Source organism: Heptranchias perlo, chromosome 29, assembly GCF_035084215.1.
Source record: "Heptranchias perlo isolate sHepPer1 chromosome 29, sHepPer1.hap1, whole genome shotgun sequence".
NCBI classification, from domain to species: domain Eukaryota; kingdom Metazoa; phylum Chordata; class Chondrichthyes; order Hexanchiformes; family Hexanchidae; genus Heptranchias; species Heptranchias perlo.
In genome coordinates, this window is record NC_090353.1 from 4202174 (window position 1) to 4228167 (window position 25994).

A 25994-nucleotide genomic window follows, 5' to 3' on the forward strand; every position below is an offset into this window, starting at 1 on the left:
GCTAGAGGGGCCGATTGGCCTACTTCTGTTCTTAATTCATATGTTCGTATATTCCTAATACACGTTGGAGCAGGTGATGTACACGTTCGAGCAGGTGATGTACACGTTCGGGCAGGTGATGTACACGTTGGGGCAGGTGATGTACACGTTCGAGCAGGTGATGTACACGTTGGGGCAGGTGATGGACACGGTGGGACAGTTGATGTACACATTCGAGCAGGTGATGTACACAGTGGGACAGGTGATATAGTGGGAGCGGTAATATTCCTGCCCTATGTTACAGACAAGCACCGGTTGCCGTATGGCTCTCAGCCCCTCGCGGGGACCCCCGGACATTGCCTCTGCAGTCTGGAGGAGGGAGCAGGTGTCGCTGGGCCCACCCAGAATCTCTCCTGGTGAGGCCCGATGTGCACCCTAAACTGGGCCTGGGGCCTCAGTCCCATCGAACTGGCGAGCTGCAGACAGCAAGAGGCAGCTCCTCGACGGAGTGGGACACAAGGTCAGGCTGCTGTGACACCAGGCTCGGGGCAAACCAATCTTGTAACAGGGATCTCAAACAGGCATCAGGCCCCTTATTTCTGCCATAAAGCCTGTTTCTGGTGTGGACCCTGCACAACGATTTTTTGGCCTTTACCAACATGGCGGGCAGAGCACTTCTGGCTCGTAATGAACGCGCACTTCCTGGCCGCCATTTTGGAGGCATAGAAGGCCATTTTGTGCCCGAAAATGGGCGCTGGACAGCTGAATTTCTCGGTCGAGATCTGGGTATTTCCTGCATATTTAAAAATTCCAGCTACCAGGCCCACGCCACTGAAAGAACAAAATAAATTATTACCAACTTCCAACTTGTTGCTTCAAAATCTCAACTTATTTAAAAGGCAAAGGTGGAAGGCCAGATTGTCCTTCGAATACCGTCTGTTTTTGGGTGGTTTTGAGATACTCGAGAGTAAAATGGGGCGGTGAGGATAATTCACCTGATTGGACTCATTTTACACATGCGAAAGAGATGGCCTATCACCTGTTTCAGGCCCCCTTTGTGAAATTGGTGTGTGACTGACTGCACTGTGCGCCCGTGCCCACTGGGGGCGCTTTCTGCAGCCTCTCAATGGCCAGATCAGCCGCCCTTAAAGGGCCCGCTGGAAACTGCCACCGGAAAAGTAAGTTTAATGATTCATACTGACCTTATTGTGGAACTAGGAGGAGCGGGAGAGCCTCTCCCAGCTCCGCGGGCCTCTGCCGACCATCACTGCACCTCCCACCCCCCCCAATTGCATCTCCCTCTCCCCACATCCCTGAATTGCCTCTCCCTCCCCCGAATTGCCTCTCCACCCCCCACACCCCCCAATCCCTCCCCCCCCCCCCCCACCGATTGCCTCTCTTCTCCCCGCCCGGACTCTCTCTCTCTCTCTCTCGAGGCCCTCGGTCGGTGTCTGAGCTGGCCGATTTGCTGCCCACCCCCACCCCGGAGACTGGTGAGCTCCCTCGCAAGCCGTGATTGGTGCTCACAACACCGGTACTATCCGAACGAGGCCAACGTAGGCTAATTTGCCGCAGTTTTGCTGCTGGTCTCGTTAGGCACGAGATCATGGCCCAATTCAGGCACGGTCCAATTTCTAGGCCGAGGTCTTTGAGAAAGGGAAGGCCTGCATGGGGAAAAATTGCCAGAGGGAATTCTACGATCACCATCTAAATGTTGTAGTTGGGGACAGAACCTGTTCAGCCTCTGAAGGGATTTGCAGGGAAAAAAATCAGGGATTTGATTGATGGTTTTTGTGCCACTTGCTCTTTGTTCATTGACCGTTTAATTGTAAAAGGAGATTTTTAATCAAGATCTAGTAATTTATCCGGAGATATAAGTGGTTTTATCATTTTTTTTTTAGCAAATAGAATCAGCACACTGGAGATGTTGTCATGCCCCTTCCACATTTTCCCACGGTCTGCAGATGTTTGCCAGATGCTGACCCCGGATTAGAATGATATCTATCTGTGGAATTGCCTCTAAGTCAGAAGGTTGTGGGTTCAAGTCCCACTCCAGAGATTTAAGCACCTAATCCATTTGGTTTGCGTCAGGGGGGGGTCACTTCATTTCGAAGGGTCAGCTTGACTCATGAGGTGAACCTCTCATCTCTGAATCAGGAGGTTGTGGATCACAGCCCCAAACGAGCTCGGATTATACAGGAAATCACCCCCTGGGCCCGCCAAACATCTCAGCCTCTGTTTGGGCATCGTAAATTAATAAGCAGAACCTCAAAGGTAATAATCTCTGGATTATTGCCTTTGACGTGCAAATTAGCACAGGATCAAACAGATCAGAGAGTTAAATGAGTGGCTCAAAGAATGGTGTGGGAGACAGGGGGTTCAATTCATGGGGCACTGGCCCAGTACTGGGGAAAGAGGGAGCTGTTCTGTTCGGACGGGCTCCATTTAAACTGGGCTGGGTCCAGCGTCCTGGCGAATCGAATAACTGGGGCGGTAGATAGGGCTTTAAACTAAAAATGGAGGGGGGAGGGGAAATTTAGAAATCTAATGAGAAAATCAAGGCAACAGAGCAGTGTAGTGATTAAGATGAGCAGAATGTGGCAGGAAGGGACAGAGAGTTTAACAGCAATAGTGCATCAGCGAATAAGGTCAAAGCAGGAAAATATGGTAAAAAGTTAAAATTAAAGGCTCTTTATCTGACTGCACGAAGCATTCATAACAAGACAGACAAATTAGTGGCACAAGTAGAGATAAATGGGTTTGATCTAATAGCCTTTATAGGAACATAGGAACAGGAGTAGGCCATTCAGCCCCTCGTGCCTGCTCCGCCATTTGATAAGATCATGGCTGATCTGTGATCTAACTCCATATACCTGCCTTTGGCCCATATCCCTTAATACCTTTGGTTGCCAAAAAGCTATCTATCTCAGATTTAAATTTAGCAATTGAGCTAGTATCAATTGCCGTTTGCGGAAGAGAGTTCCAAACTTCTACAACCCTTTGTGTGTTGAAATGTTTTCTAATCTCGCTCCTGAAAGATCTGGCTCTAATTTTTAGACTGTGCCCCCTACTCCTAAAATCCCCAACCAGCGGAAATAGTTTCTCTCTATCCACCCTATCTGTTCCCCTTAATATCTTATAAACTTCGATCAGATCACCCCTTAACGTTCGAAACTATAGAGAATACAACCCCAATTTGTGTATTCTCTCCTCGTAACTTAACCCTTGAAGTCCGGGTATCATTCTAGTAAACCTACGCTGCACTCCCTCCAAGGCCAATATTCCGAAGGTGCGGTGCCCAGAACTGCTCACAGTACTACAGGTGCGGTCTAACCAGGGTTTTGTATAGCTGCAGCATAACTTCTGCCCCCTTGTACTCTAGTCCTCTAGATATAAAGGCCAACATTCCATTAGCCTTCTTGATTATTTTCTGCACCTGTTCATGACACTTCAATGATCTCTGTACCTGAACCCCTAGGTCCCTTTGGACAGCCACTGTTTTTAACTTTTTACCATTTAGAAAGTACCCTGTTCTATCCTTTTTTGATCCAAAATGGATGACCTCACATTTGTCTACATTGAATTCCATTTGCCACAGTTTTGCCCATTCACCTAATCTATCAATATCGCTTTGTAATTTTATGTTTTCATCTACACTGCTTACAATGCCACCAATCTTTGTGTCATCGGCAGAGATGTGGTTGCAAGGTAACTAAGGTTGGGAACTAAATATTCCAGGGTACATGACATTCCGAAAAGACAGGCAGAATGGAAAAGGAGGGAGTGTAGCCCCGATAATAAAGGATGAGATAAGGACAGTGGTGAGAAAGGATCTCGGCTCAGAAGATCAGGAAGTAGAATCAGTCTGAGTGGAAATAAGAAATAACAAGGGGCAGAAACACTGGTGGGAGCAGTTTATAGGCCCTGTAATAGTAGCTATACCGTTGGACAGAGTATTAATCAAGAAATAATAGGAGCTTGTAACAAAGGTAATGCAAGAATCGTGGGGGACTTTAATCTGCATATAGACTGGACAAATTAAATTGGCAAAGGCAGTCTGGAGGATGAGTTCATGGAATGCATTCGAGACAGTTTCCTGGAACAATACTTCATGGAACCAAACAGGAAACAGGCTATTGTACTGTGTAAAGAGACAGGGTTAATTACTAACCTCACAGTAAAGGATCCCTTGGGAAATAGTGATCATAATATGATAGAATTTCACATTGAGCTTCAGAGTGACATACTTAAGTCAGAAACTAGAGTCTTAAACTTAAATAAAGCCAATTACATAGGTAGGAGGGACGAGTTGGCTAAGGTAGATTGGGAAATTAGATTAAAGGGTATGACGGTAGATAAGCAATGGCAAACATTTAAAGAAATATTTCAACATTCTCAACGAATATACATTCCATTGAGAAATAAAAACTCCACAGGAAAAGTGATTCATCTGTGGCTAACTAAAGAAGTTAAGGATAGTATTAGATTAAAAGAAGAAGCTTATAATGTTGCCAAGAAGAGGAATAAGCCTGAGGATTGGGAGAGTTTTAGAAACCAGCAAAGGATGACCAAAAATTGATAAAAAAGGAGAAAATAGAATATGAAAGTAAACTAGCAAGAAATATAAAAACGGATTGTAAGAGCTTCTACAAGTATGTAAAAAGGAAGAGAGTAGCAAAAGTAAACATTGGTCCCTTAGAGGCTGAGACAGGAGAAATTATAATGGGGAATAAGGAAATGGCAGAGACATTAAACAAATATTTTGTATCTGTCTTCACAATAGAAGACACAAAAAACATACCAGAAATAGTGGGGAACCAAGGGCCTAATGAGAGTGAGGAACTTAAAGTAATTAATATCAGTAGAGGAAAAGTACTGGAGAAACTAATGGGATTAAAAGCCCATCAATCCCCTGGACCTGATGGCCGACATCCCAGGGTTCTAAAAGAGGTGGCTACAGAGATAGTGGATATTGGTTGTGATCTTCCAAAATTCCCTAGATTCTGGAACGGTCCCAGCGGAATGCATGGTAGCAAATGTGACCCCGCTATTCAAGAAAGGAGGGAGAGAAAAAACAGGGAACTACAGGCCAGTTCGCTTGAAATCAGTCATCGGGAAAATGCTGGAATCCATTTTTAAGGAAGTGGTAACAGGGCACTTAGAAAATCATAATATGGTTAGGCAGAGTCAACATGGTTTTATGAAAGGGAAATCATGTTTAACAAATTTATTAGAGTTTTTTGAGGATGTAGCCAGCAGGGTAGATAAAGGGGAACCAGTGGATGTCGTATATTTGGATTTTCAAAAGGCATTCGATAAGGTGCTACATAAAAGGTTGTTACACAAGATAAGGGCTCATGGGGTTGGGGGTAATATATTAGAATGGATAGAGGATTGGTTAACGGACAGGAAACAGAGAGGGGGGATAAAACAATCATTTTCGGGTTGGCAGGCTGTAACTAGTGGGGTGCCGCAAGGATCAGTGCTTGGGCCTCGGCTATTTACAATCTATATTAATGACTTAGATGAAGGGACCGAGTGTAATGTATCCAAGTTTGCTGATGATACAAAGCTAGGTGGGAAAGTAAGCTGTGGGGAGGACACAGAGTCTGCAAAGGGATATAGACAGATTAAGTGAATGGGCAAGAAGGTGGCAGATGGAGTATAATGTGGGGAAATGTGAGGTTATTCACTTTGGTAGGAAGAATAGAAAAACAGAATATTTTTAAAGTGGTGAGAAACTATTAAATGTTGGTGTTCAGAGAGATTTGGGTGTTCTCGTACAAGAAACACAAAAAGTTAGCATGCAGGTCCGACAAGCAATTAGGAAAGCAAATGGCATGTTGGCCTTTATTGCAAGGGGGTTGGAGTACAAGAGTAAGGAAGTCTTACAACAATTGTACAGGGCCTATACTCTCTGGAGTTTAGAAGAATGAGAGATGATCTAATTGAAACATATAAGATTCTGAGGGGGCTTGACAGGGTAGATGCTGAGAGGTTGTTTCCCCTGGCTGGAGAGTCTAGAACTAGAGGGCATAGTCTCAGGATAAGGGGTCGGCCATTTAAGACTGAGATGAGGAGGAATTTCTTCACTCAGAGAGTTGTGAATCTTTGGAATTCTCTACCCCAGAGGGCTGTGGATGCTGAGTCGTTGAATATATTCAAGGCTGAAATAGATAAATTTTTGGACTCTAGGGGAATCAAGGGATATGGGGATTGGGCAGGAAAGTGGAGTTGAGGTTGAAGATCAGCCATGATCTGATTGATGGTACCTGTGGTGGATACTTGGGTCTCATTATCAGCAAGTGAGCAATAAAGAAAAAAAACTTGCATTTATATAGCGCCTTTCATGACCTCAGGATATCCCAAAACACTTTCCAACCAATGATGTACTTTTTGAACTGTAGTCACTGTTGGTTGAGAAATAAATATTGGCCAGGAAACCGGGGAGAACTCCCCTGCTCTTCTTCAACGTAGCGATATGGGATCTTTTACATCCACTTAACAGGGCAGCACTCCCTCAGTACTGCACTGCAGTTTCATAGAATCATAGAAAGGTTACAGCATGGAAGGAGGCCATTTGGCCCATCGAGTCCGCGCCGGCTCTATGCAAGAGCAATCCAGCTCTCCCTCCCCCGCCCTTTCCCCGTAGCCCTGCAAATTTTTTCCTTTCAAGTACGTATCCAGTTCCCTTTTGAAGGCCATGATTGAATCTGCCTCCACCACCCCCTCGGGCAGTGCATTTATATATCAGCATGGATTATGTGCTTAAATCTCTGGAGTGGGACTTGAGCTCAAAACCTTCTGATCAGAGGTAACAGTGCCACCCACTGAGTCACGACTGATACCTAATTAATCCAGAAAGCCTGTACAAACCATGGGCCAGTGCTTGCTGCTCCCTGACCTCCATGGGGAACACTGTGTTCCTGACTGTGACTGACATCATAAAGGTAGGTGGGATGCTGGGTAATGCTCACTGTCATCTCCTGGAACTTGTTTTGAAGCCTTCAGAGATCGGAGAGGAATCTCCCAGATGTTTCTTTTCCTGAATTGGCGCAGGGATTTTTATCTGTGTTGTTCTTTGTCTTTCCCAGGAGATTACATGTTTCTGCTGCGTGTAGAATGTTGCAGGTCATGATGCTCAGTTGCAACATGAGTGTATGGGACGGGCTCAATGGGTCAATTGGTCTATCCCTGCCCATGGGTTCCATACGCCCGAGTGAGCTGCTTGGCCCTCGCGAAAACCGCACCAATGCCCTTTTGGATGTCCTGACGCACTGCGGGTTGGCGTGCACACGCTATGTCACCAACCGTCTCCTGGAAGCTTCCGGTGGCATAATGACGTGGTACAGACAGCTCGGAGCTAGCACAGGAATACGGTTACAGACTTTTGCCAGCAGGTCACGAGGCTCTCTGACCAATCCCCTGCTGCCTCCGGCGGTATTGCTCCTCACTCGGGTGTAATAATGTCCTTTGGGGTGATGTACATGGACGGTATTCACAGTTGGAGAGACAACAGTAAGAAAAATATAGACTGTGATCATTTATTGTTTTGCAGCTGAGGAGCTGCTAATATCAGGTAGATGTAAAAGATCCCACGGCATTATTTTGAAGAAGAGAGGGGAGTTCTCCCCGGTGTCCTGACCAATATTTATCCCTCAACCAACATCACTAAATCAGATTATCTGATCATTTATCTCATTGCTATTTGTGGGATCTTGCTGTACACAGATTGGCTGCCGTGTTTCCTACATTATAACAGTGACTACACCTCAAAAGTACTTGATTGGCTGTAAAGCACTTTGGGGCGTCCTGAGGTCGCGAAAGTCGCTATATAAATGCAAGCTCTTTCTTTCTTTACTGCAATGATATATGTATTTTACTGCTGTTCTATATTTGTTCATCTATTGTTCACTTGCTAATTAAAGGCTGATGCCAGGTCTAATGATATGATGCTCTACGTCTTATTAGAGATGTGAGAGAGGGGCCTGTGGAGGTACGTAATAGACCCAGTGACTAAAGCAATTTACAGAAAGGTCTCCTGTTTATTATCCTAGACTGACCTAGTATTAGGGCTGGTGAAGATACTATCGAGGAACTAAGACTCCTGAGAGTAACCCAAAATTCAGAAGTTGAAGTGCCGAGAATTAGAAGGAAGAGCAGAAAAGACCGAAACGTGGAACACCCACCTCCAGCCACTCAACAAAGTGGGCGATGTCACGGCCGACCAGTTTGGTGTTGTCGGCAGCAATCGGGTAGTGCTGGTGAGCTCGGGTCAACCAGTCCACCACAATGACGTTGGAGTCACCTTCTCTCTCATATAAAGCCAGGACGAGCTTTGGGATCCAACTCTCAAACATACCGGTGACCTACAAAGGAAAGAGAATTAGAATCAAATCATTCCCTTGGTGTAACGCACTCTATGGACTTGGAAGAATAAGGCCCCAAAAGTGAGATAAGCCAGTACAAGGAGAGTCCGACCGGCCGTGGGAAGTCATGAGGAGGAAGTTTACCAGCACACCTCACACAGCACGCCCAGGTTGACAGTTTCCACCAGTATTATTTCTCCCTGTCGTTAGCTCTATGACCCTAATCAAAGCCTCATTTTAGTCGCTTGCCCCTTGCTCCAGAAAGATTTAGGAGCTTTAACCAACATCACTAAAAATACAGATTACCTGGTCATTATCACATTGCTCTTTGTGGGATCTTGCTGTGCATGAATTGGCTGCTGCGTTTCCTAAATTACAACAAAATTACAGTTTCCTAAATTACAGTACTTCAAAAAGTACTTCATTGGCTGTAAAGTGCTTTAGGACGTCCTGAAAGGCGCTATATTTTTAAAAATTATTTGTTCATGGGATGTGGGAGTCGCTGGCGAGGCCGGCATTTATTGCCCATCCCTAATTGCCCATGAGAAGGTGGTGGTGAGCTGCCTTCTTGAACTGCTGCAGTCCGTGTGGTGAAGGTTCTCCCACAGTGCTGTTAGGAAGGGAGTTCCAGGATTTTGACCCAGCGACGATGAAGGAACGGCGATATATTTCCAAGTCGGGATGGTGTGTGACTTGGAGGGGAACGTGCAGGTGGTGTTGTTCCCATGTGCCTGCTGCTCTTGTCCTTCTAGGTGGTAGAGGTCGCGGGTTTGGGAGGTGCTGTCAAAGAAGCCTTGGCGAGTTGCTGCAGTGCATCCTGTGGATGGTACACACTGCAGCCACAGTGCGCCGATGGTGAAGGGAGTGAATGTTTAGGGTGGTGGATGAGGTGCCAATCAAGTGGGCTGCTTTGTCCCGGATGGTGTCAAGCTTCTTGAGTGTTGTTGGAGCTGCACTCATCCAGGCAAGTGGAGAGTATTCCATCACACTCCTGACTTGTGCCTTGTAGATGGTGGAAAGGCTTTGGGGAGTCAGGAGGTGAGTCACTCGTCGCAGAATACCCAGCCTCTGACCTGCTCTTGTCGCCACAGTATTTATATGGCTGGTCTAGTTAAGTTTCTGGTCAATGGTGACCCCCAGGATGTTGATGGTGGGGGATTCCGCGATGGTAATGCCGTTGAATGTCAAGGGGAGGTGGTTAGACTCTCTCTTGTTGGAGATGGTCATTGCCCGGCACTTGTCTGGCGCGAATGTTACTTACCACTTATCAGCCCAAGCCTGGATGTTGTCCAGGTCTTGCTGCATGCGGGCACGGACTGCTTCATTATCTGAGGGGTAGCGAATGGAACTGAACACTGTGCAATCATCAGCGAACATCCCCATATCTGACCTTATGATGGAGGGAAGGTCATTGATGAAGCAGCTGAAAATGGTTGGGCCAAGGACACTGCCCTGAGGAACTCCTGCAGCAATGTCCTGGGGCAGAGATGATTGGCCTCCAACAACCACTACCATCTTCCTTTGTGCTAGGTATGACTCCAGCCATTGGAGAGTTTTCCCCCTGATTCCCATTGACTTCAAATTTACTAGGGCTCCTTGGTACCACACTCGGTCAAATGCAGCCTTGATGTCAAGGGCAGTCACTCTCACCTCACCTCTGGAATTCAGCTCTTTTCTCCATGTTTGGACCAAGGCTGTAATGAGGTCTGGAGCCGAGTGGTCCTGGCGGAACCCAAACTGAGCATCGGTGAGCAGGTTATTGGTGAGTAAGTGCCGCTTGATAGCACTGTCGATGACACCTTCCATCACTTTGCTGATGATTGAGAGTAGACTGATGGGGCGGTAATTGGCCGGATTGGATTTGTCCTGCTTTTTGTGGACAGGACATACCTGGGCAATTTTCCATATAGTCGGGTAGATGCCAGTGTTGTAGCTGTATTGGAACAGCATGGCTAGAGGCGCAGCTAGTTCTGGAGCACAAGTCTTCAGCACTACAGCCGGGATGTTGTCGGGGCCCATAGCCTTTGCTGCATCCAGTGCACTCAGCCGTTTCTTAATATCACATGGAGTGAATCGAATTGGCTGAAGACTGGCTTCTGTGATGGTGGGGATATCGGGAGGAGGCCGAGATGGATCATCCACTCGGCACTTCTGGCTGAAGATGGTTGCAAACGCTCCAGCCTTGTCTTTTGCACTCACGTGCTGGACTCCGCCGTCATTGAGGATGGGGATGTTTACAGAGCTTCCTCCTCCCATTAGTTGTTTAATTGTCCACCACCATTCACGGCTGGATGTGGCAGGACTGCAGAGCTTTGATCTGATCCGTTGTTGTGGAATTGCTTAGCTCTGTCTATAGCATGTTGCTTCCGCAATTTAGCATGCATGTAGTCCTGGGTTGTAGCTTCACCAGGTTGGCACCTCATTTTTAGGTGCGCCTGGTGTTGCTCTTCTGCACTCTTCGTTGATCCCCTGGCTTGTTGGTAATGGTAGAGTGAGGAATATGCCGGGCCATGAGGTTACAGATTGTGCTGGAATAACAATTCTGCTGCTGCTGATGGCCCACAGCGGCTCAAGGATGCCCAGTTTTGAGCTGCTAGATCTGGTCTGAATCTATCCCATTTAGCACAGTGATAGTGCCACACAACACGTTGGATGGTGTCCTCAGTGCGAAGACGGGACTTCGTCTCTACGAGGACTGTGCGGTGGTCACTCCTACCAATACTGTCATGGACAGATGCATTTGTGACAGGTAGATTGGTGAGGACGAGGTCAAGTAAGTTTTTCCCTCGTGTTGGTTCGCTCACCACCTGCCGCAGGCCCAGTCTGGCAGCTGTGTCCTTCAGGACTCGGCCAGTGGTGCTACCGAGCCACTCTTGGTGATGGACATTGAAGTCCCCCACCCAGAGTGCATTCTGTGCCCTTGCTACCCTCAGTGCTTCCTCCAAGTGGTGCTCAACATGGAGGAGGACTGATTCATCAGCTGAGGGAGGGCGATAGGTGGTAATCAGCAAGAGGTTTCCTTGCCCATGTTTGACCTGATGCCATGAAATTTCATGGGGTCCGGAGTCAATGTTGAGGACTCCCAGGGCCACTCCCTCCTGACTGTATATCACTGTACCACCACCTCTGGTCGGTCTGTCCTGCCGGTGGGACAGGACATACCCAGGGATGGTGATGGAAGAGTCTGGGACATTGGCTGAGAGATATGATTCTGTGAGTATGGCTATGTCAGGCTGTTGCTTGACTAGTCTGTGGGACAGCTCTCCCAATTTTGGCACAAGTCCCCAGATGTTAGTGAGGAGGACTTTGCAGGGTTGACTGGGCTTGGTTTGCCTTTCTCAAATCCGGTGCCTAGTGGCCTGTCCGGTTTTATTCTTATTATGACTTTTTTAGCGAGATTGAACAACTGAGTGGCTTGCTAGGCCATTTCAGAGGGCAATTAAGAATCAACCACATTGCTGTGGGTCTGGAGTCACATATAGGCCAGACCGGGTAAGGACGGCAGGCTTCCTTCCCTAAAGGACATTAGTGAACCAGATGGGTTTTTACGACAATCCGGTAGTTTCATGACCACCATTACTGATACTAGTATTTTAATTCCAGATTTTATTTAATTAATTGAATTTAAATTCCCCAGCTGCTGTGGCAGGATTGGAACTCATGACTTCGGATTACTAGCCCAGTAACATAACCACTATGTTACCGTACCCTATTTAATGAGGGGGTGAAATACAATAAATACAAGTCTGTCTTTCTTTCTTCAACTGTACTCAGCGGAAGCCCCAAACTGAAAATCATGCTGACTGATTGTGACACACCAGTGGTAACACTCATTAAGCTCCGTCCAGGTGGTTTGAACAGGCTCTATCAACACCTCCTCATTAAAAAGGTTCCAAAGGGCCAATTCCTTTTTGTACAAAGGTCTTGAAGGCAAGGCTCACACTCAATAAACAATCCCGATGGGAGGCTGTCTTTACAGAGCAGGTCATTTAATAATTTTTGTTGAAAATCACAATCCCCACATATCCGACTCTCCCACAACAACAACAACTTGTATTTATATCGTGCCTTTAATGTAGTAAAAGGTCCCAAGATGTTTCACAGGAGTGATTATCAAAAATAAATTGACCCTGAGCCACATAAGGAGATAAGAGGTCGATTTTAAGGAGTGTCTTAAAGGAGGAGAGAGAGGTGGAGAGGCAGAAAGGATTAGGTTTAGGGAAGGAATTCCAGAGTTTAGGGTCTAGGCAACTGAAGGCACGGTCACCAATGGTACAGCGAAGAAAATCGGGAATGCATAAGACACTAGAATTGGAGGAGTGCAGAGATCTCGGAGGGTTGTAGGGCTGGAGGCAGCTACAGAGACAGGGAGGGGTGAGGCCATGGAGGGATTTGAAAACAAGGATGAGAATTTTAAAATCGAGGCATTGCTGGACCAGGAGCCAATGTAGGTCAGCGAGCACAGGGGTGATGGGTGAAAGGGACTTGGTGTGAGTTAGGATACGGGCAGCAGAGTTTTGGATGAGCTCAAGTTTACAGAGGATGGAAGATGGGAGGCCGGCCAGGAGAGCATTGGAATAGTCAAGTCTGGAGGTAACAAAAGCAGGGATGAGAGTTTCAGCAGCAGATGAGCTGAGGCAGGGGAGAAGACGATGGCTTGGATCTCCCCAATATATAATTGGAGGAAATTTCTTTTCATCCAATACTGGATGTCGGACAAGCAGCGTGATAAATTCAAGACAGTGGAGGGGTCGAGGGAGGTGGTGGTGAGATAGAGCTGGGTGTCATCAGTGTACATGTGGAACCTGGCGTTGTGTTTTCAGATGATGTCGCCAAGGGGCAGCATGTAGATGAGAAATAGGAGGAGGACAAATCCTTGGGGGACTCCAGAGATAACGGTGCGGGAGCAGGAATAGAAGCCCTTACAGGAGATTCTCTGGCTATAACTAGATAGATAAGAATGGAACCAAGAGAGGGAGTCCCACCCAGCTGGACAACGGAGGAGAGGCATTGGAGGAGGATGGTGTGATCAACTGTGTCAAAAGCTGAAGATAGGTCAAGAAGGATGAAGAGGGATAGTTTACCACAGTCACATAGGATGTAATTTGTGACTTTGATAAGGGCCGTTTCAGTCTTGTGGCAGGGGCAGAAACCTGATTGGAGGGTTTGAACATGCAGTTGCGGATTTGGGAGGCGACATGTTCAAGGACTTTGGAGAGGAAAGGGAGGTTGGAGATGGGGCGGTAGTTTGCAAGGACAGAGGGGTCAAGGGTGGTTTTTTTGAGAAATGGGGTGATGATGGCTGATTTGAAGGAGAGGGGGACAAGACCTGAGGAGAAGGAACCATTAACAATACCAGCTAACATGAGGGCCAGGAAGGGAAGTTGGGTGGTCAGCAGTTTGGTGGAAATAGGGTTGAAGGAGCAGGAGTTGGGTCTCATGGACAAGATGAGTTTGGAGACGGCATGAGGGGAGATAGGAGAGAAACTAGTGAAACTAGTTCAGGGCTAGGGCAGGGGGGAACTGTAGTTGAAGTCTGGCTTGGTGGGCTAGGTGAAGGGAGGGAAGTGGCAGAGGCAGCTGAATGGACAGTCTCAATCTTAGCATAGAATGATACGGCGCAGAAGGAGGCCATTTGGCCCATCGTGCCTGTGCCAGCTTTGGTCGCCTGTCCTAATATCTCATGTGGCTCAATGTCAAATTTGTTTGATAATTGCTCCTGTAAAACTCCTTGGGTCGCTTTACATACGAACATATGAATTAAGAGCAGGAGTAGGCCATTCGGCCCCTCGAGCCTGCTCTGCCATTTGATAAGATCATGGCTGATCTGATTGTGACCTCAACCCTACTTTCCCGTCGACCTATTGTAACCTTTGACTCCCTGTTAATCAGGAATCTATCGAACTCAGCCTTAAAAATATTCAATGACCCTGCCTCCACCGCTCTCTGGGGAAGGGAGTTCCACAGACTCACGACCCTTGGAGAGAAAAAATTTCTCCTCATCTCCGTCTTGACTGGGAGACCCCTTATTTTTAAACTGTGGTCCCTAGTTCTAGTCACTCCCACAAGTGGAAACATCCTCTCAGCATCTACCCCTTCAAGTCTCCTCAGGATCTTATATGTTTCAATAAGATCACCTCTCATTCTTCTCAACTCCAATATATACAGGCCCAACTTGTCCAATCTTTCCTCATAAGATAACCCCCTCATCCCAGGAATCAGTCGAGTGAACCTTCTCTGAACCGCCTCCAAAGCAATTATGTCCTTTTTTGAATAAGAAAACCAAAACTGCACACAGTATTCTAGATGTGGTCTCACCAATGCCCTGTACAACTGTAGCAAAACATCTCTACTTTTATATTTGACCAAGTGTGGCACCAAGGAGCCCTAGTAAAATTGAAGTCCATGGGAATCAGGGGGAAAACTCTCCAGTGGCTGGAGTCATACCTAGCACAAAGGAAGATGGTAGTGGTTGTTGGAGGCCAATCATCTCAGCCCCAGGGCATTGCTGCAGGAGTTCCCCAGGGCAGTGTCCTAGGCCCAACCATCTTCAGCTGCTTCATCGATGACCTTCCCTCCATCATAAGGTCAGAAATGGGGATGTTCGCTGATGACTGCACAGTGTTCAGTTCCATTCACAACCCTTCAGATAATGAGGCAGTCCGAGCCCGCATGCAGCAAGACCTGGACAACATCCAGGCTTGGGCTCATAAGTGGCAAGTAACATTCGCGCCAGATAAGTGCCAGGCAATGACCATCTCCAACAAGAGAGAGTCTAACCACCTCCCCTTGACATTCAACGGCATTACCATCGCCGAATCCACCACCATCAACATCCTGGGGGTCACCATTGACCAGAAACTGAACTGGACCAGCCATATAAATACTGTGGCTACGAGAGCAGGTCAGAGGCTGGGTATTCTGCGGTGAGTGACTCACCTCCTGACTCCCCAAAGCCTTTCCACCATCTACAAGGCACAAGTCAGGAGTGTGATGGAATACTCTCCACTTGCCTGGATGAGTGCAGCTCCAACAACACTCAAGAAGCTCGACACCATCCAAGATAAAGCAGCCCGCTTGATTGGCACCCCATCCACCACCCTAAACATTCACTCCCTTCACCACCGGCGCACTGTGGCTGCAGTGTGGACCATCCACAGGATGCACTGCAGCAACTCGCCAAGGCTTCTTCGACAGAACCTCCCAAACCCGCGACCTCTACCACCTAGAAGGACAAGAGCAGCAGGCACATGGGAACAACACCACCTGCACGTTCCCCTCCAAGTCACACACCATCCCGACTTGGAAATATATGGCCGTTCCTTCATTGTCGCTGGGTCAAAATCCTGGAACTCCCTTCCTAACAGCACTGTGGGAGAACCGTCACCACACGGACTGCAGCGGTTCAAGAAGGCGGCTCACCACCACCTTCTCAAGGGCAATTAGGGATGGGCAATAAATGCCGGCCTCGCCAGCGACGCCCACATCCCGTGAACGAATAAAAAAAATAAAATAAAATAAAATATTCCATTCCCCTTGCAATAAATGACAACATTCCATTTGCCTTCCTAATCACTTGCTGTACCTGCATACTAACTTTTTGTGATTCATGTACTAGGACACCCAGATCCCTCTGTACTCAGAGTTCTGCAATCTCTCTCCATTTAAATAATATACTGCTTTTCTATTCCTCCTGCCAAAGTGGACAAGTTCACATTTTCCCACATTATACTCTATCTGCCAAATTTTTGCCCACACATTTAACCTATCTGTATCCCTTTGCAGACTCCTTATGTCCTCTTCACAACTTACTTTCCTACCTACCTTTGTGTCATCATTTTACTACATTAAAGGTGTTATATAAATGTGAGTTGTTGTTGTTGTTGTTGTTGTTGTTGTTGCTGCTGTTGCTGCTGCTGTTGTTGAAGAAGACGGTTTGTAGTGGAGAAGAGAAGCCGGGGGTTATCATTGCATTCCGGATAGATCCTGGAACACTGAGCAGTTTTGGCAGAGAAGAGCAGGACATGATAGTGCTTTATGTGGTCCAGCCAGATCTGGCAATGAATGGCTAAACCAGTTGACTGCATCAAAGTTCAATTCTGCGTCCCTTGAACTTAAGGGATTGGAGATCCGGGCCGTAACAGGGGAAACAACCAGGGTGAGAGAGAGTAATGGTTTTAATATTAAAACACACAATTTGAAGGGGCTGTTGATATTGGATTGTTGGGATTGTTGAAGGGAGAGTTTATATTGGATTGTTGGGATTGTTTGAAGGGGATGTTGTTATTGGAATATTGGGATTGTTGATATTGGATTGTTGGGATTGTTCAAAAGGAGAGTTGATATTGGACGGTTGGGATTGTGTGAAGGGAGAGTTGATATTGGATAGTTTGATGGGAAAGTTGTTATTGGATTGTTTAAAGGGAGAGTTGATATTGGAATATTTGGATTGTTCGAAGGCAGTGTTGATATTGGAATTTTGGGATAGTTTCAGGGGAGAGTTGATATTGGATTGTTTGAAGGGACAGTTGCTATTAGATTGTTGGGATAGTTGGAAGGGAGAGTTGATATTGGAATTTTGGGATTGTTTGAAGGGAAAGTTAATATTGGATTGTTCGGATTGCTTGAAGGGAGAGTTGATATTGGACAGTTGGGATTGTGTGATGGGAGAGTAGATATTGGATAGTTTGATGGGAGAGTTGTTCTTGGATTGTTTAAAGGGGTGGTATATATTGGAATATTTGGATTGTTTGAAGGGAGTGTTGATATTGCAATGTTGGGGTTGTTCGAAGGCAATGTTGAAATTGGAATTTTGGGATTATTTGAAGGGAGTGTTGATATTGGAATTTTGGGATTATTTGAAGGGAGTGTTGATATTGGAATTTTGGGATTATTTGAAGGGAGTGTTGATATTGGAATTTTGGGATTGTTTGAAGGGAGAGTTGATATTGGATTGTTTGAAGGGAGAGTTGATATTGGATTGTTGGGATTGTTCGCAGGTATAATTGATATGGGATTTAACAAAGGGAATGTTGATATTGGATTGTTGGGATAGCTGGAAGGGAATGTTGACACTGGATTGTTTGAAGGGAGAGGTGCACAAAATGAGAGAGGCCCAGATAGAGTAAACAGGAAGTACCTGTTTCCCCTAGTGGAGAGTTCAAGAACTAGAGGACATAGATTTAAGCTGATTGGTGGAAGGATTAGAGAGGACATGAGGAAAATCTTTTTTACCCAGAGGGTGGTGGGTGTGTGGAATTCACTGCCCGAATTGATGGTTGAGGCAGGGACCCTCAACTCTTTTAAAAAGTACCTGGACCTGCACCTAAAGTGCTGTAAGCTGCAGGGCTACAGACCGGGTGCTGGAAGGTGGGATTAGAATGGGCACCTGGTTGTTCTTCAAGCCGGCGCGGACACAATGGGCCGAATGGCCCCCTTCTGTGCTGTATCTTTTCTATGTTTCCATGGAGAGTTGATATTGGATTGTTGGGATTGTTTGAAGGGAGAGTTGATATTGGATTGTTGGGTAAGTTTGAAGGGAATGTTGATATCGGATTGTTCGGATTGTTGATATCGGATTGTTGGGACTGTTTGAAGGGAGAGTTGATATTGGAATGTGAGGATTGAAGAGAGTGTTTTTTTTATTCATTCATGGGATGTGGGTATCGCTGGCAAGGCCGGCATTTATTGCCCATCCTGAATTGCCCTTGAGAAGGTGGTGGTGAGCCGCCTTCTTGAACCGCTGCAGTCCGTGTGGTGACGGTTCTCCCACAGTGCTGTTAGGAAGGGAGTTCCAGGATTTTGACCCAGCAACGATGAAGGAACGGCGATATATTTCCAAGTCGGGATGGTGTGTGACTTGGAGGGGAACGTGCAGGTGGTGTTGTTCCCATGTGCCTGCTGCTCTTGTCCTTCTAGGTGGGAGAGGTCGTGGGTTTGGGAGGTTCTGTCGAAGAAGCCTTGGCGAGTTGCTGCAGTGCATCCTGTCGATGGTACACACTGCAGCCACGATGCGCCGGTGGTGAAGGGAGTGAATGTTTAGGGTGGTGGATGGGGTACCAATCAAGCGGGCTGCTTTGTCCTGGATGGTGTCGAGCTTCTTGAGTGTTGTTGGAGCTGCACTCATCCAGGCAAGTGGAGAGTATTCCATAACACCCCTGACTTGTGCCTTATAGATGGTGGAAAGGCTTTGGGGAGTCAGGAGGTGAGTCACTTGTCGCAGAATACCCAGCCTTTGACCTGCTCTTGTAGCCACAGTATTTATGTGGCTGGTCCAGTTAAGGTTCTGGTCAATGGTGACCCCCAGGATGTTGATGGTGGGGGATTCGGCAATGGTAATGCCATTGAATATCAAGGTGAGGTGGTTAGACTCTCTCTTGTTGGAGATGGTCATTGCCTGGCACTTGTCTGGCGCAAATGTTACTTGCCACTTATGAGCCCAAGCCTGGATGTTGTCCAGGTCTTGCTGCATGCGGGCACGGACTGCTTCATTATCTGAGGGGTTGCGAATGGAACTGAACACTGTGCAGTCATCAGCGAATATCCCCATTTCTGACCTTATGATGGAGGGAAGGTCATTGATGAAGCAGCTGAAGATGGCTGGGCCAAGGACACTGCCCTGAGGAACTCCTGCAGCAATGTCCTGGGGCTGAGATGATTGGCCTCCAACAACCACTACTATCTTCCTTTGTGCTAGGTATGACTCCAGCCACTGGAGAGTTTTCCCCCTGATTCCCATTGACTTCAATTTTACTAGAGCTCCTTGGTACCACACTCGGTCAAATGCTGCCTTGATGTCAAGGGCAGTCACTCTCACCTCACCTCTGGAATTCAGCTCTTTTCTCCATGTTTGGACCAAGGCTGTAATGAGGTCTGGAGCCGAGTGGTCCTGGCGGAACCCAAACTGAGCATCGGTGAGCAGGTTATTGTTGAGTAAGTGCCGCTTGATAGCACTGTCGACGACACCTTCCGTCACTTTGCTGATGATTGAGAGTCGACTGATGGGGCGGTAATTGGCCCGATTGGATTTGTCCTGCTTTTTGTGGACAGGACATACCTGGGCAATTTTCCACATTGTCGGGTAGATGCCAGTGTTGTAGCTCTACTGGAACAGTTTGGCTCGAGGCGCGGCTAGTTCTGAAGCACAAGTCTTCAGCACTGCAGCCGGGATGTTGTCGGGGTCCATTGCCTTTGTTGTATCCAGTGCACTCAGCCGTTTCTTAATATCACATGGAGTGAATCGAATTGGCTGAAGACTGGCTTCTGTGATGGTGGGGATATCGGGAGGAGGCCGAGCTGGATCATCCACTCGGCACTTCTGGCTGAAGATAGAGTCATAGAGTCATAGAGTTATACAGCACGGATAGAGGCCCTTCGGCCCATCGTGTCCGCGCCGGCCATCAGCCCTGTCTACTCTAATCCCATATTCCAGCATTTGGTCCGTAGCCTTGTATGCTATGGCATTTCAAGTGCTCATCCAAATGCTTCTTGAATGTTGTGAGGGTTCCTGCCTCCACAACCCTTTCAGGCAGTGAGTTCCAGACTCCAACCACCCTCTGGGTGAAAAAGTTCTTTCTCAAATCCCCTCTAAACCTCCCGCCTTTTACCTTGAATCTATGTCCCCTTGTTATAGAACCCTCAACGAAGGGAAAAAGCTCCTTAGTATCCATCCTATCTGTGCCCCTCATAATTTTGTACACCTCAATCATGTCCCCCCTCAGCCTCCTCTGCTCCAAGGAAAACAAACCCAATCTTCCCAGTCTCTCTTCATAGCTGAAGCGCTCCAGCCCTGGTAACATCCTGGTGAATCTCCTCTGCACCCTCTCCAAAGCGATCACATCCTTCCTGTACTGTGGCGACCAGAACTGCACACAGTACTCCAGCTGTGGCCTAACCAGTGTTTTATACAGCTCCATCATAACCTCCTTGCTCTTATATTCTATGCCTCGGCTAATAAAGGCAAGTATCCCATATGCCTTCTTTACCACCTTATCTACCTGTTCCGCCGCCTTCAGGGATCTGTGAACTTGCACACCAAGATCCCTCTGACCCTCTGTCTTGCCTAGGGTCCTCCCATTCATTGTGTATTCCCTTGCCTTGTTAGTCCCTCCAAAGTGCATCACCTCGCACTTTTCCGGGTTAAATTCCATTTGCCACTGTTCCGCCCATCTGACCAACCCATCTATATCGTCCTGCAGACTGAGGCTATCCTCCTCGCTATTTACCACCCTACCAATTTTTGTATCATCAGCGAACTTACTGATCATACCTTTTACATTCATATCCAAGTCATTAATGTAGACCACAAACAGCAAGGGACCCAGCACCGATCCCTGTGGTACCCCACTGGCCACAGGCTTCCAGTCACAAAAACAACCTTCGACCATCACCCTCTGCCTTCTGCCACTAAGCCAGTTTTGTATCCAAAGTGCCAAGGCACCCTGGATTCCATGGGCTCGTACCTTCTTGACCAGTCTCCTGTGGGGGACTTTATCGAAGGCCTTACTGAAATCCATGTATACCACATCCACTGCGTTACCCTCATCCACACGCCTAGTCACCCCCTCAAAAAATTCAATCAAATTAGTCAGACATGATCTTCCCTTGACAAAGCCATGTTGACTATCCCTGATTAATCCTTGCTTCTCCAAGTGGAGACTAATTTTGTCCTTCAGAATTTTTTCCAATAATTTTCCTACCACTGATGTTAGGCTCACTGGCCTGTAGTTCCCCGGTTTTTCCCCACTCCCCTTCTTGAATAATGGTATTACATTTGCGGTTCTCCAGTCGTCTGGCACATCCCCTGTGGCCAGAGAGGTTCTGAATATATGTGTCAGAGCCCCTGCAATCTCCTCCTTTGCCTCACACAGTAGCCTGGGATACATTTCGTCCGGGCCTGGGGATTTATCCATTTTTAGGCCTGCTAAAACCGCCAATACCTCCTCCCGCTCGATGTTAATATGTTCGAGTATATCACAGTCCCCCTGCCGTATTTCTATGTCTACATCGTCCTTCTCCATAGTGAAAACAGATGCAAAAAATTCATTTAGAACCCCTCCTACATCTGCCGGCTCCACACACAGATTGCCATTTTTGTCCCTAATGGGCCCTATTTTTTCCCTAGTCATCCTCTTACCCTTAATATACTTATAAAACATCTTAGGATTTTCCTTTATTTTGCTCGCCAGTGTTATTTCATGGCCCCTCCTTGATCTCCTAATTTCTTTTTTAAGTATCCCCCTGCACTTTTTGTACTCCTCTCGGGTTTCCTCCGTCTTTAGCCTTTTGTATCTGCCAAAAGCCCTCCTTTTTTTCCTAATCCATTCTCGTATATCCCCTGACATCCAAGGTTCCCTGGAGTTCTTGGAACCACCCTTGACCTTTATGGGAACATGTTGCCATTGTATGGTCTCAATCTCCCTTCTGAAAGACTCCCATTGCTCCGATGCGGATTTTCCTACAAGCAGCTGATCCCAGTCCATTTTGGCCAGATCCTGCCTTATCCTATTAAAATCGACCTTCCCCCAATTTAGAACCTTTATTTCCGGCCCCTCCCTGTCCTTTTCCATGACCACCTTAAATCTCACCGAATTATGGTCACTGTCACCAAAGTGCTCACCTACTAGCACTTCTTCCACTTGGCCGGCCACATTCCCTAGAATTAGGTCCAGTACCGCCCCCTCTCTTGTAGGACTTTCTACATGCTGGCTCAAAAAGCTCTCCTGGATGCACGTTAAGAATTTTGTACCCTCTAAGCCTTTTACACTCTGAGTATCCCAGTTAATATTGGGGAAGTTGAAATCCCCCACTATTATTACCCTATTATTTGCACAATTTTCTGAGATTTGCCTACATATCTGTTCCTCTATCTCCCCCTGACTGTTTGGGGGCCTATAGTACACTCCCATCAAAGTGCTTGCCCCCTTTTTGTTTTTAAGCTCCACCCATATGGCCTCATTAGAGGAACCTGCTAATATATCATCCCTCCTTATGGCAGTAATTGATTCTTTAATTAATATTGCGACCCCCCCTCCTCTTATACCTCCCCCTCTGTCTCGCCTGAAGATTCTGTACCCCGGAATATTGAGCTGCCAGTCTTGCCCCTCCCTCAACCATGTCTCTGTGACAGCAACAATATCATACTCCCATGTATTTATCAACACCTTCAGTTCATCCACCTTATTCGCAAGACTCCTTGCATTAAAATAGATGCCATCCAGCCTTGCCCTCACATATTTGCCCTGTCTTCCAAGCTGACTTGTTTTTTTCTCTATATTTGGCTGCACATCACCCCCTATTGTAGCTCCACTCTGTATCCCATCCCCCTGCCAAGTTAGTTTAAATGATGATGGTTGCAAACGCTTCAGCCTTGTCCTTTGCACTCACGTGCTGGACTCCGCCATCATTGAGGATGGGGATGTTCACAGACCCTCCTCCTCCCATTAGTTTTTTTAATTGTCCACCACCTTTCACGACTGGATCTGGCAGGACTGCAGAGCTTTGATTTGATCCGTTGGTTGTGGAATCGTTTAGCTCTGTCTATAGCATGCTGCTTCCGCTGTTTAGCATGCATGTCGTCCTGAGTTGTAGCTTCACCAGGTTGGCACCTCATTTTTAGGTATGCCTGGTGCTGCTCCTGGCATGCTCTTCCAAACTCCTCATTGAACCAGGGTTGATCCCCTGGCTTGTTGGTAATGGCAGAGTGAGGAACATGCCGGGCCATGAGGTTACGGATTGTGCTGGATATTGGACTGTTGGGATTGTTTGAAGGGAGTGTTGATATTGGAATTTTGTGAATGTTCTCAGGGAGAATTGATATTGGATTGTTGGGATGGTTTCAACATGTCCTAGTACATGAATCACAATAAGTTATTATGCAAGTACAGCAAGTGATTAGGAAGGAAAATGGAATGTTGTCATTTATTGCAAGGAATGGAATAGAAAAGTAGAGATGTTTTGCTACAGTTGTACAGGGCATTGGTGAGACCACATCTAGAATACTGTGTGCAGTTTTGGTTTTCTTATTTAAGAAAGGACATAATTGCTTTGGAGGCGGTTCAGAGAAGGTTCACTCGACTGATTCCTGGGATGAGGGGGTTATCTTATGAGGAAAGATTGGACAAGTTGGGCCTGTATACAGTGCAGTTTAGAAGAATGAAACAGATAAGATCCTGAGGGGACTGGACAAGGTAGATGCTGAGGGAATGTTTCCTCTCGTGGGAGAGACGAGAACTAGTGGCCACAGTTTAAAAATAAGGGGTCTCCCATTTAAGACAGAGATGAGGAGAAATTTTTTCGCTCAGAGGGTTGTGAGACCGTGGAACTCCCTTCCCCAGAGAGCAGTGGAGGCAGGGTCATTGAATATTTTTAAGGCTGAGTTTGATAGATTCCTGATTAACAGGGGTGTCAAAAGTTATAGTAGGTAGATGGGAAAGTAAGGTTGAGGTCCCAAACAGATCAGCCACGATCTTATCAAATGGCAGAGCAGGCTCGAGGGGCCGAATGGCCAACTCCTGCTCTGAATTCGTATGTGCATATTGTTGAGTCTGTTTGAAGGGAGTGTTGATATTGGGTCGTTGAGTCTGTTTGAAGGGAGTGTTGATAATGAGTCGTTGACTCTGTTTGAAGGGAGTGTTGGTATTGGGTAGTTGACTCTGTTTGAAGGGAGTGTTGATATTTGGTAGTTGAGTCTGTTTGAAGGGAGTGTTGATATTGGGTAGTTGAGTCTGTTTGAAGGGAGTGTTGTTATTTGGTTGTTGAGTCTGTTTGAAGGGAGTGTTGATATTTGGTAGTTGAGTCTGTTTGAAGGGAGTGTTGATATTTGGTAGTTGAGTCTGATTGAAGGGAGTGTTGATATTGAGTCGTTGACTCTGTTTGAAGGGAGTGTTGATATTGGGTAGTTGAGTCTGTTTGAAGGGAGTGTTGATATTGGGTCGTTGACTCTGTTTGAAGGGAGTGTTGATATTGGGTAGTTGAGTCTGTTTGAAGGGAGTGTTGATATTGGGTCGTTGACTCTGTTTGAAGGGAGTGTTGATATTGGGTAGTTGAGTCTGTTTGAAGGGAGTGTTGATATTGGGTAGTTGAGTCTGTTTGAAGGGAGTGTTGATATTGGGTAGTTGAGTCTGTTTGAAGGGAGTGTTGATATTGGGTCGTTGAGTCTGTTTGAAGGGAGTGTTGATATTGGGTAGTTGAGTCTGTTTGAAGGGAGTGTTGATATTGGGTAGTTGACTCTGTTTGAAGGGAGTGTTGATATTGGGTAGTTGAGTCTGTTTGAAGGGAGTGTTGATATTGGGTCGTTGAGTCTGTTTGAAGGGAGTGTTGATATTGGGTCGTTGAGTCTGTTTGAAGGGAGTGTTGATATTGGGTAGTTGAGTCTGTTTGAAGGGAGTGTTGATATTGGGTAGTTGAGTCTGTTTGAAGGGAGTGTTGATATTTGGTAGTTGACTCTGTTTGAAGGGAGTGTTGATATTTGGTGGTTGAGTCTGTTTGAAGGGAGTGTTGATATTGGGTAGTTGAGTCTGTTTGAAGGGAGTGTTGATATTGGGTAGTTGAGTCTGTTTGAAGGGAGTGTTGATATTTGGTAGTTGACTCTGTTTGAAGGGAGTGTTGATATTTGGTGGTTGAGTCTGTTTGAAGGGAGTGTTGATATTGGGTAGTTGAGTCTGTTTGAAGGGAGTGTTGATATTTGGTAGTTGAGTCTGTTTGAAGGGAGTGTTGATATTGGGTAGTTGAGTCTGTTTGAAGGGAGTGTTGATATTGGGTAGTTGAGTCTGTTTGAAGGGAGTGTTGATATTGGGTCGTTGAGTCTGTTTGAAGGGAGTGTTGATATTTGGTAGTTGAGTCTGTTTGAAGGGAGTGTTGATATTGGGTAGTTGAGTCTGTTTGAAGGGAGTGTTGATATTGGGTCGTTGAGTCTGTTTGAAGGGAGTGTTGATATTGGGTAGTTGAGTCTGTTTGAAGGGAGTGTTGATATTGGGTCGTTGAGTCTGTTTGAAGGGAGTGTTGATATTGGGTCGTTGAGTCTGTTTGAAGGGAGTGTTGAGACGTATTTTCCCTCCAATTTCGTTGCCAGTTGTTGTGTGTTTTTCTGATGACACATTTCCGAAGCATGGATTTCAGCCCAACTGGTTGACATCAACAATTACTGTTTGGGAATATTTACATTTACTGACCAAACAAGGTCACAAATACTCCATTATAGCTCCTATTTGACAGTGCCTACCGTCCATCCATGAATGACCAGGAATGTCCGAGCGGTTTGGTTGAAGTTGCATTGTGTGATGGTTTCCAACTGGCCAGGTATCAGATAGCAGGAATCGCCCTCAGGATCCAAGGCAGTCCGGAGAGAGAACTTTGTCTGGACACTGCTGAACTCTTTTTCTGCTCGAGGGGCTGTGGTGTGTTAGAAGAATTATTAATGGGACACATCCAGTAAAGGCACAACACTCAATAAAAGGATATCCTGAGAGTGATGGGATGAATTGATGGCAGGAGGGACAGGTGGATGAAAATAGAGGGATAGAAATGGGTGGGTCGAATGAACGAGGTTGAACAGGAGGTGGGGTAAATGGATGGAAGATGGTAAAATCGATGTTGGGATCAATGGTGGTGGATGGTGGAAGGAGGTGAATAGATAAAGAAAGGAGG

General features: G+C 46.5%; 1 protein-coding gene across 1 annotated transcript in view; it reads right to left on the minus strand.

The window, feature by feature from the left end:
- LOC137299332 (lipoprotein lipase-like) overlaps nt 1-25994 on the minus strand; it is a 73251-nt gene that overhangs the window by 26744 nt on the left and 20513 nt on the right. Inside the window, exons 2-3 of the mRNA XM_067967992.1 lie at nt 25570-25739; nt 8169-8348 (exon numbers count right to left, since the gene is read on the minus strand). Of these exons, the coding sequence (XP_067824093.1) occupies nt 8169-8348; nt 25570-25739 (350 nt within the window). The remainder of the gene's footprint in view (nt 1-8168; nt 8349-25569; nt 25740-25994) is intronic.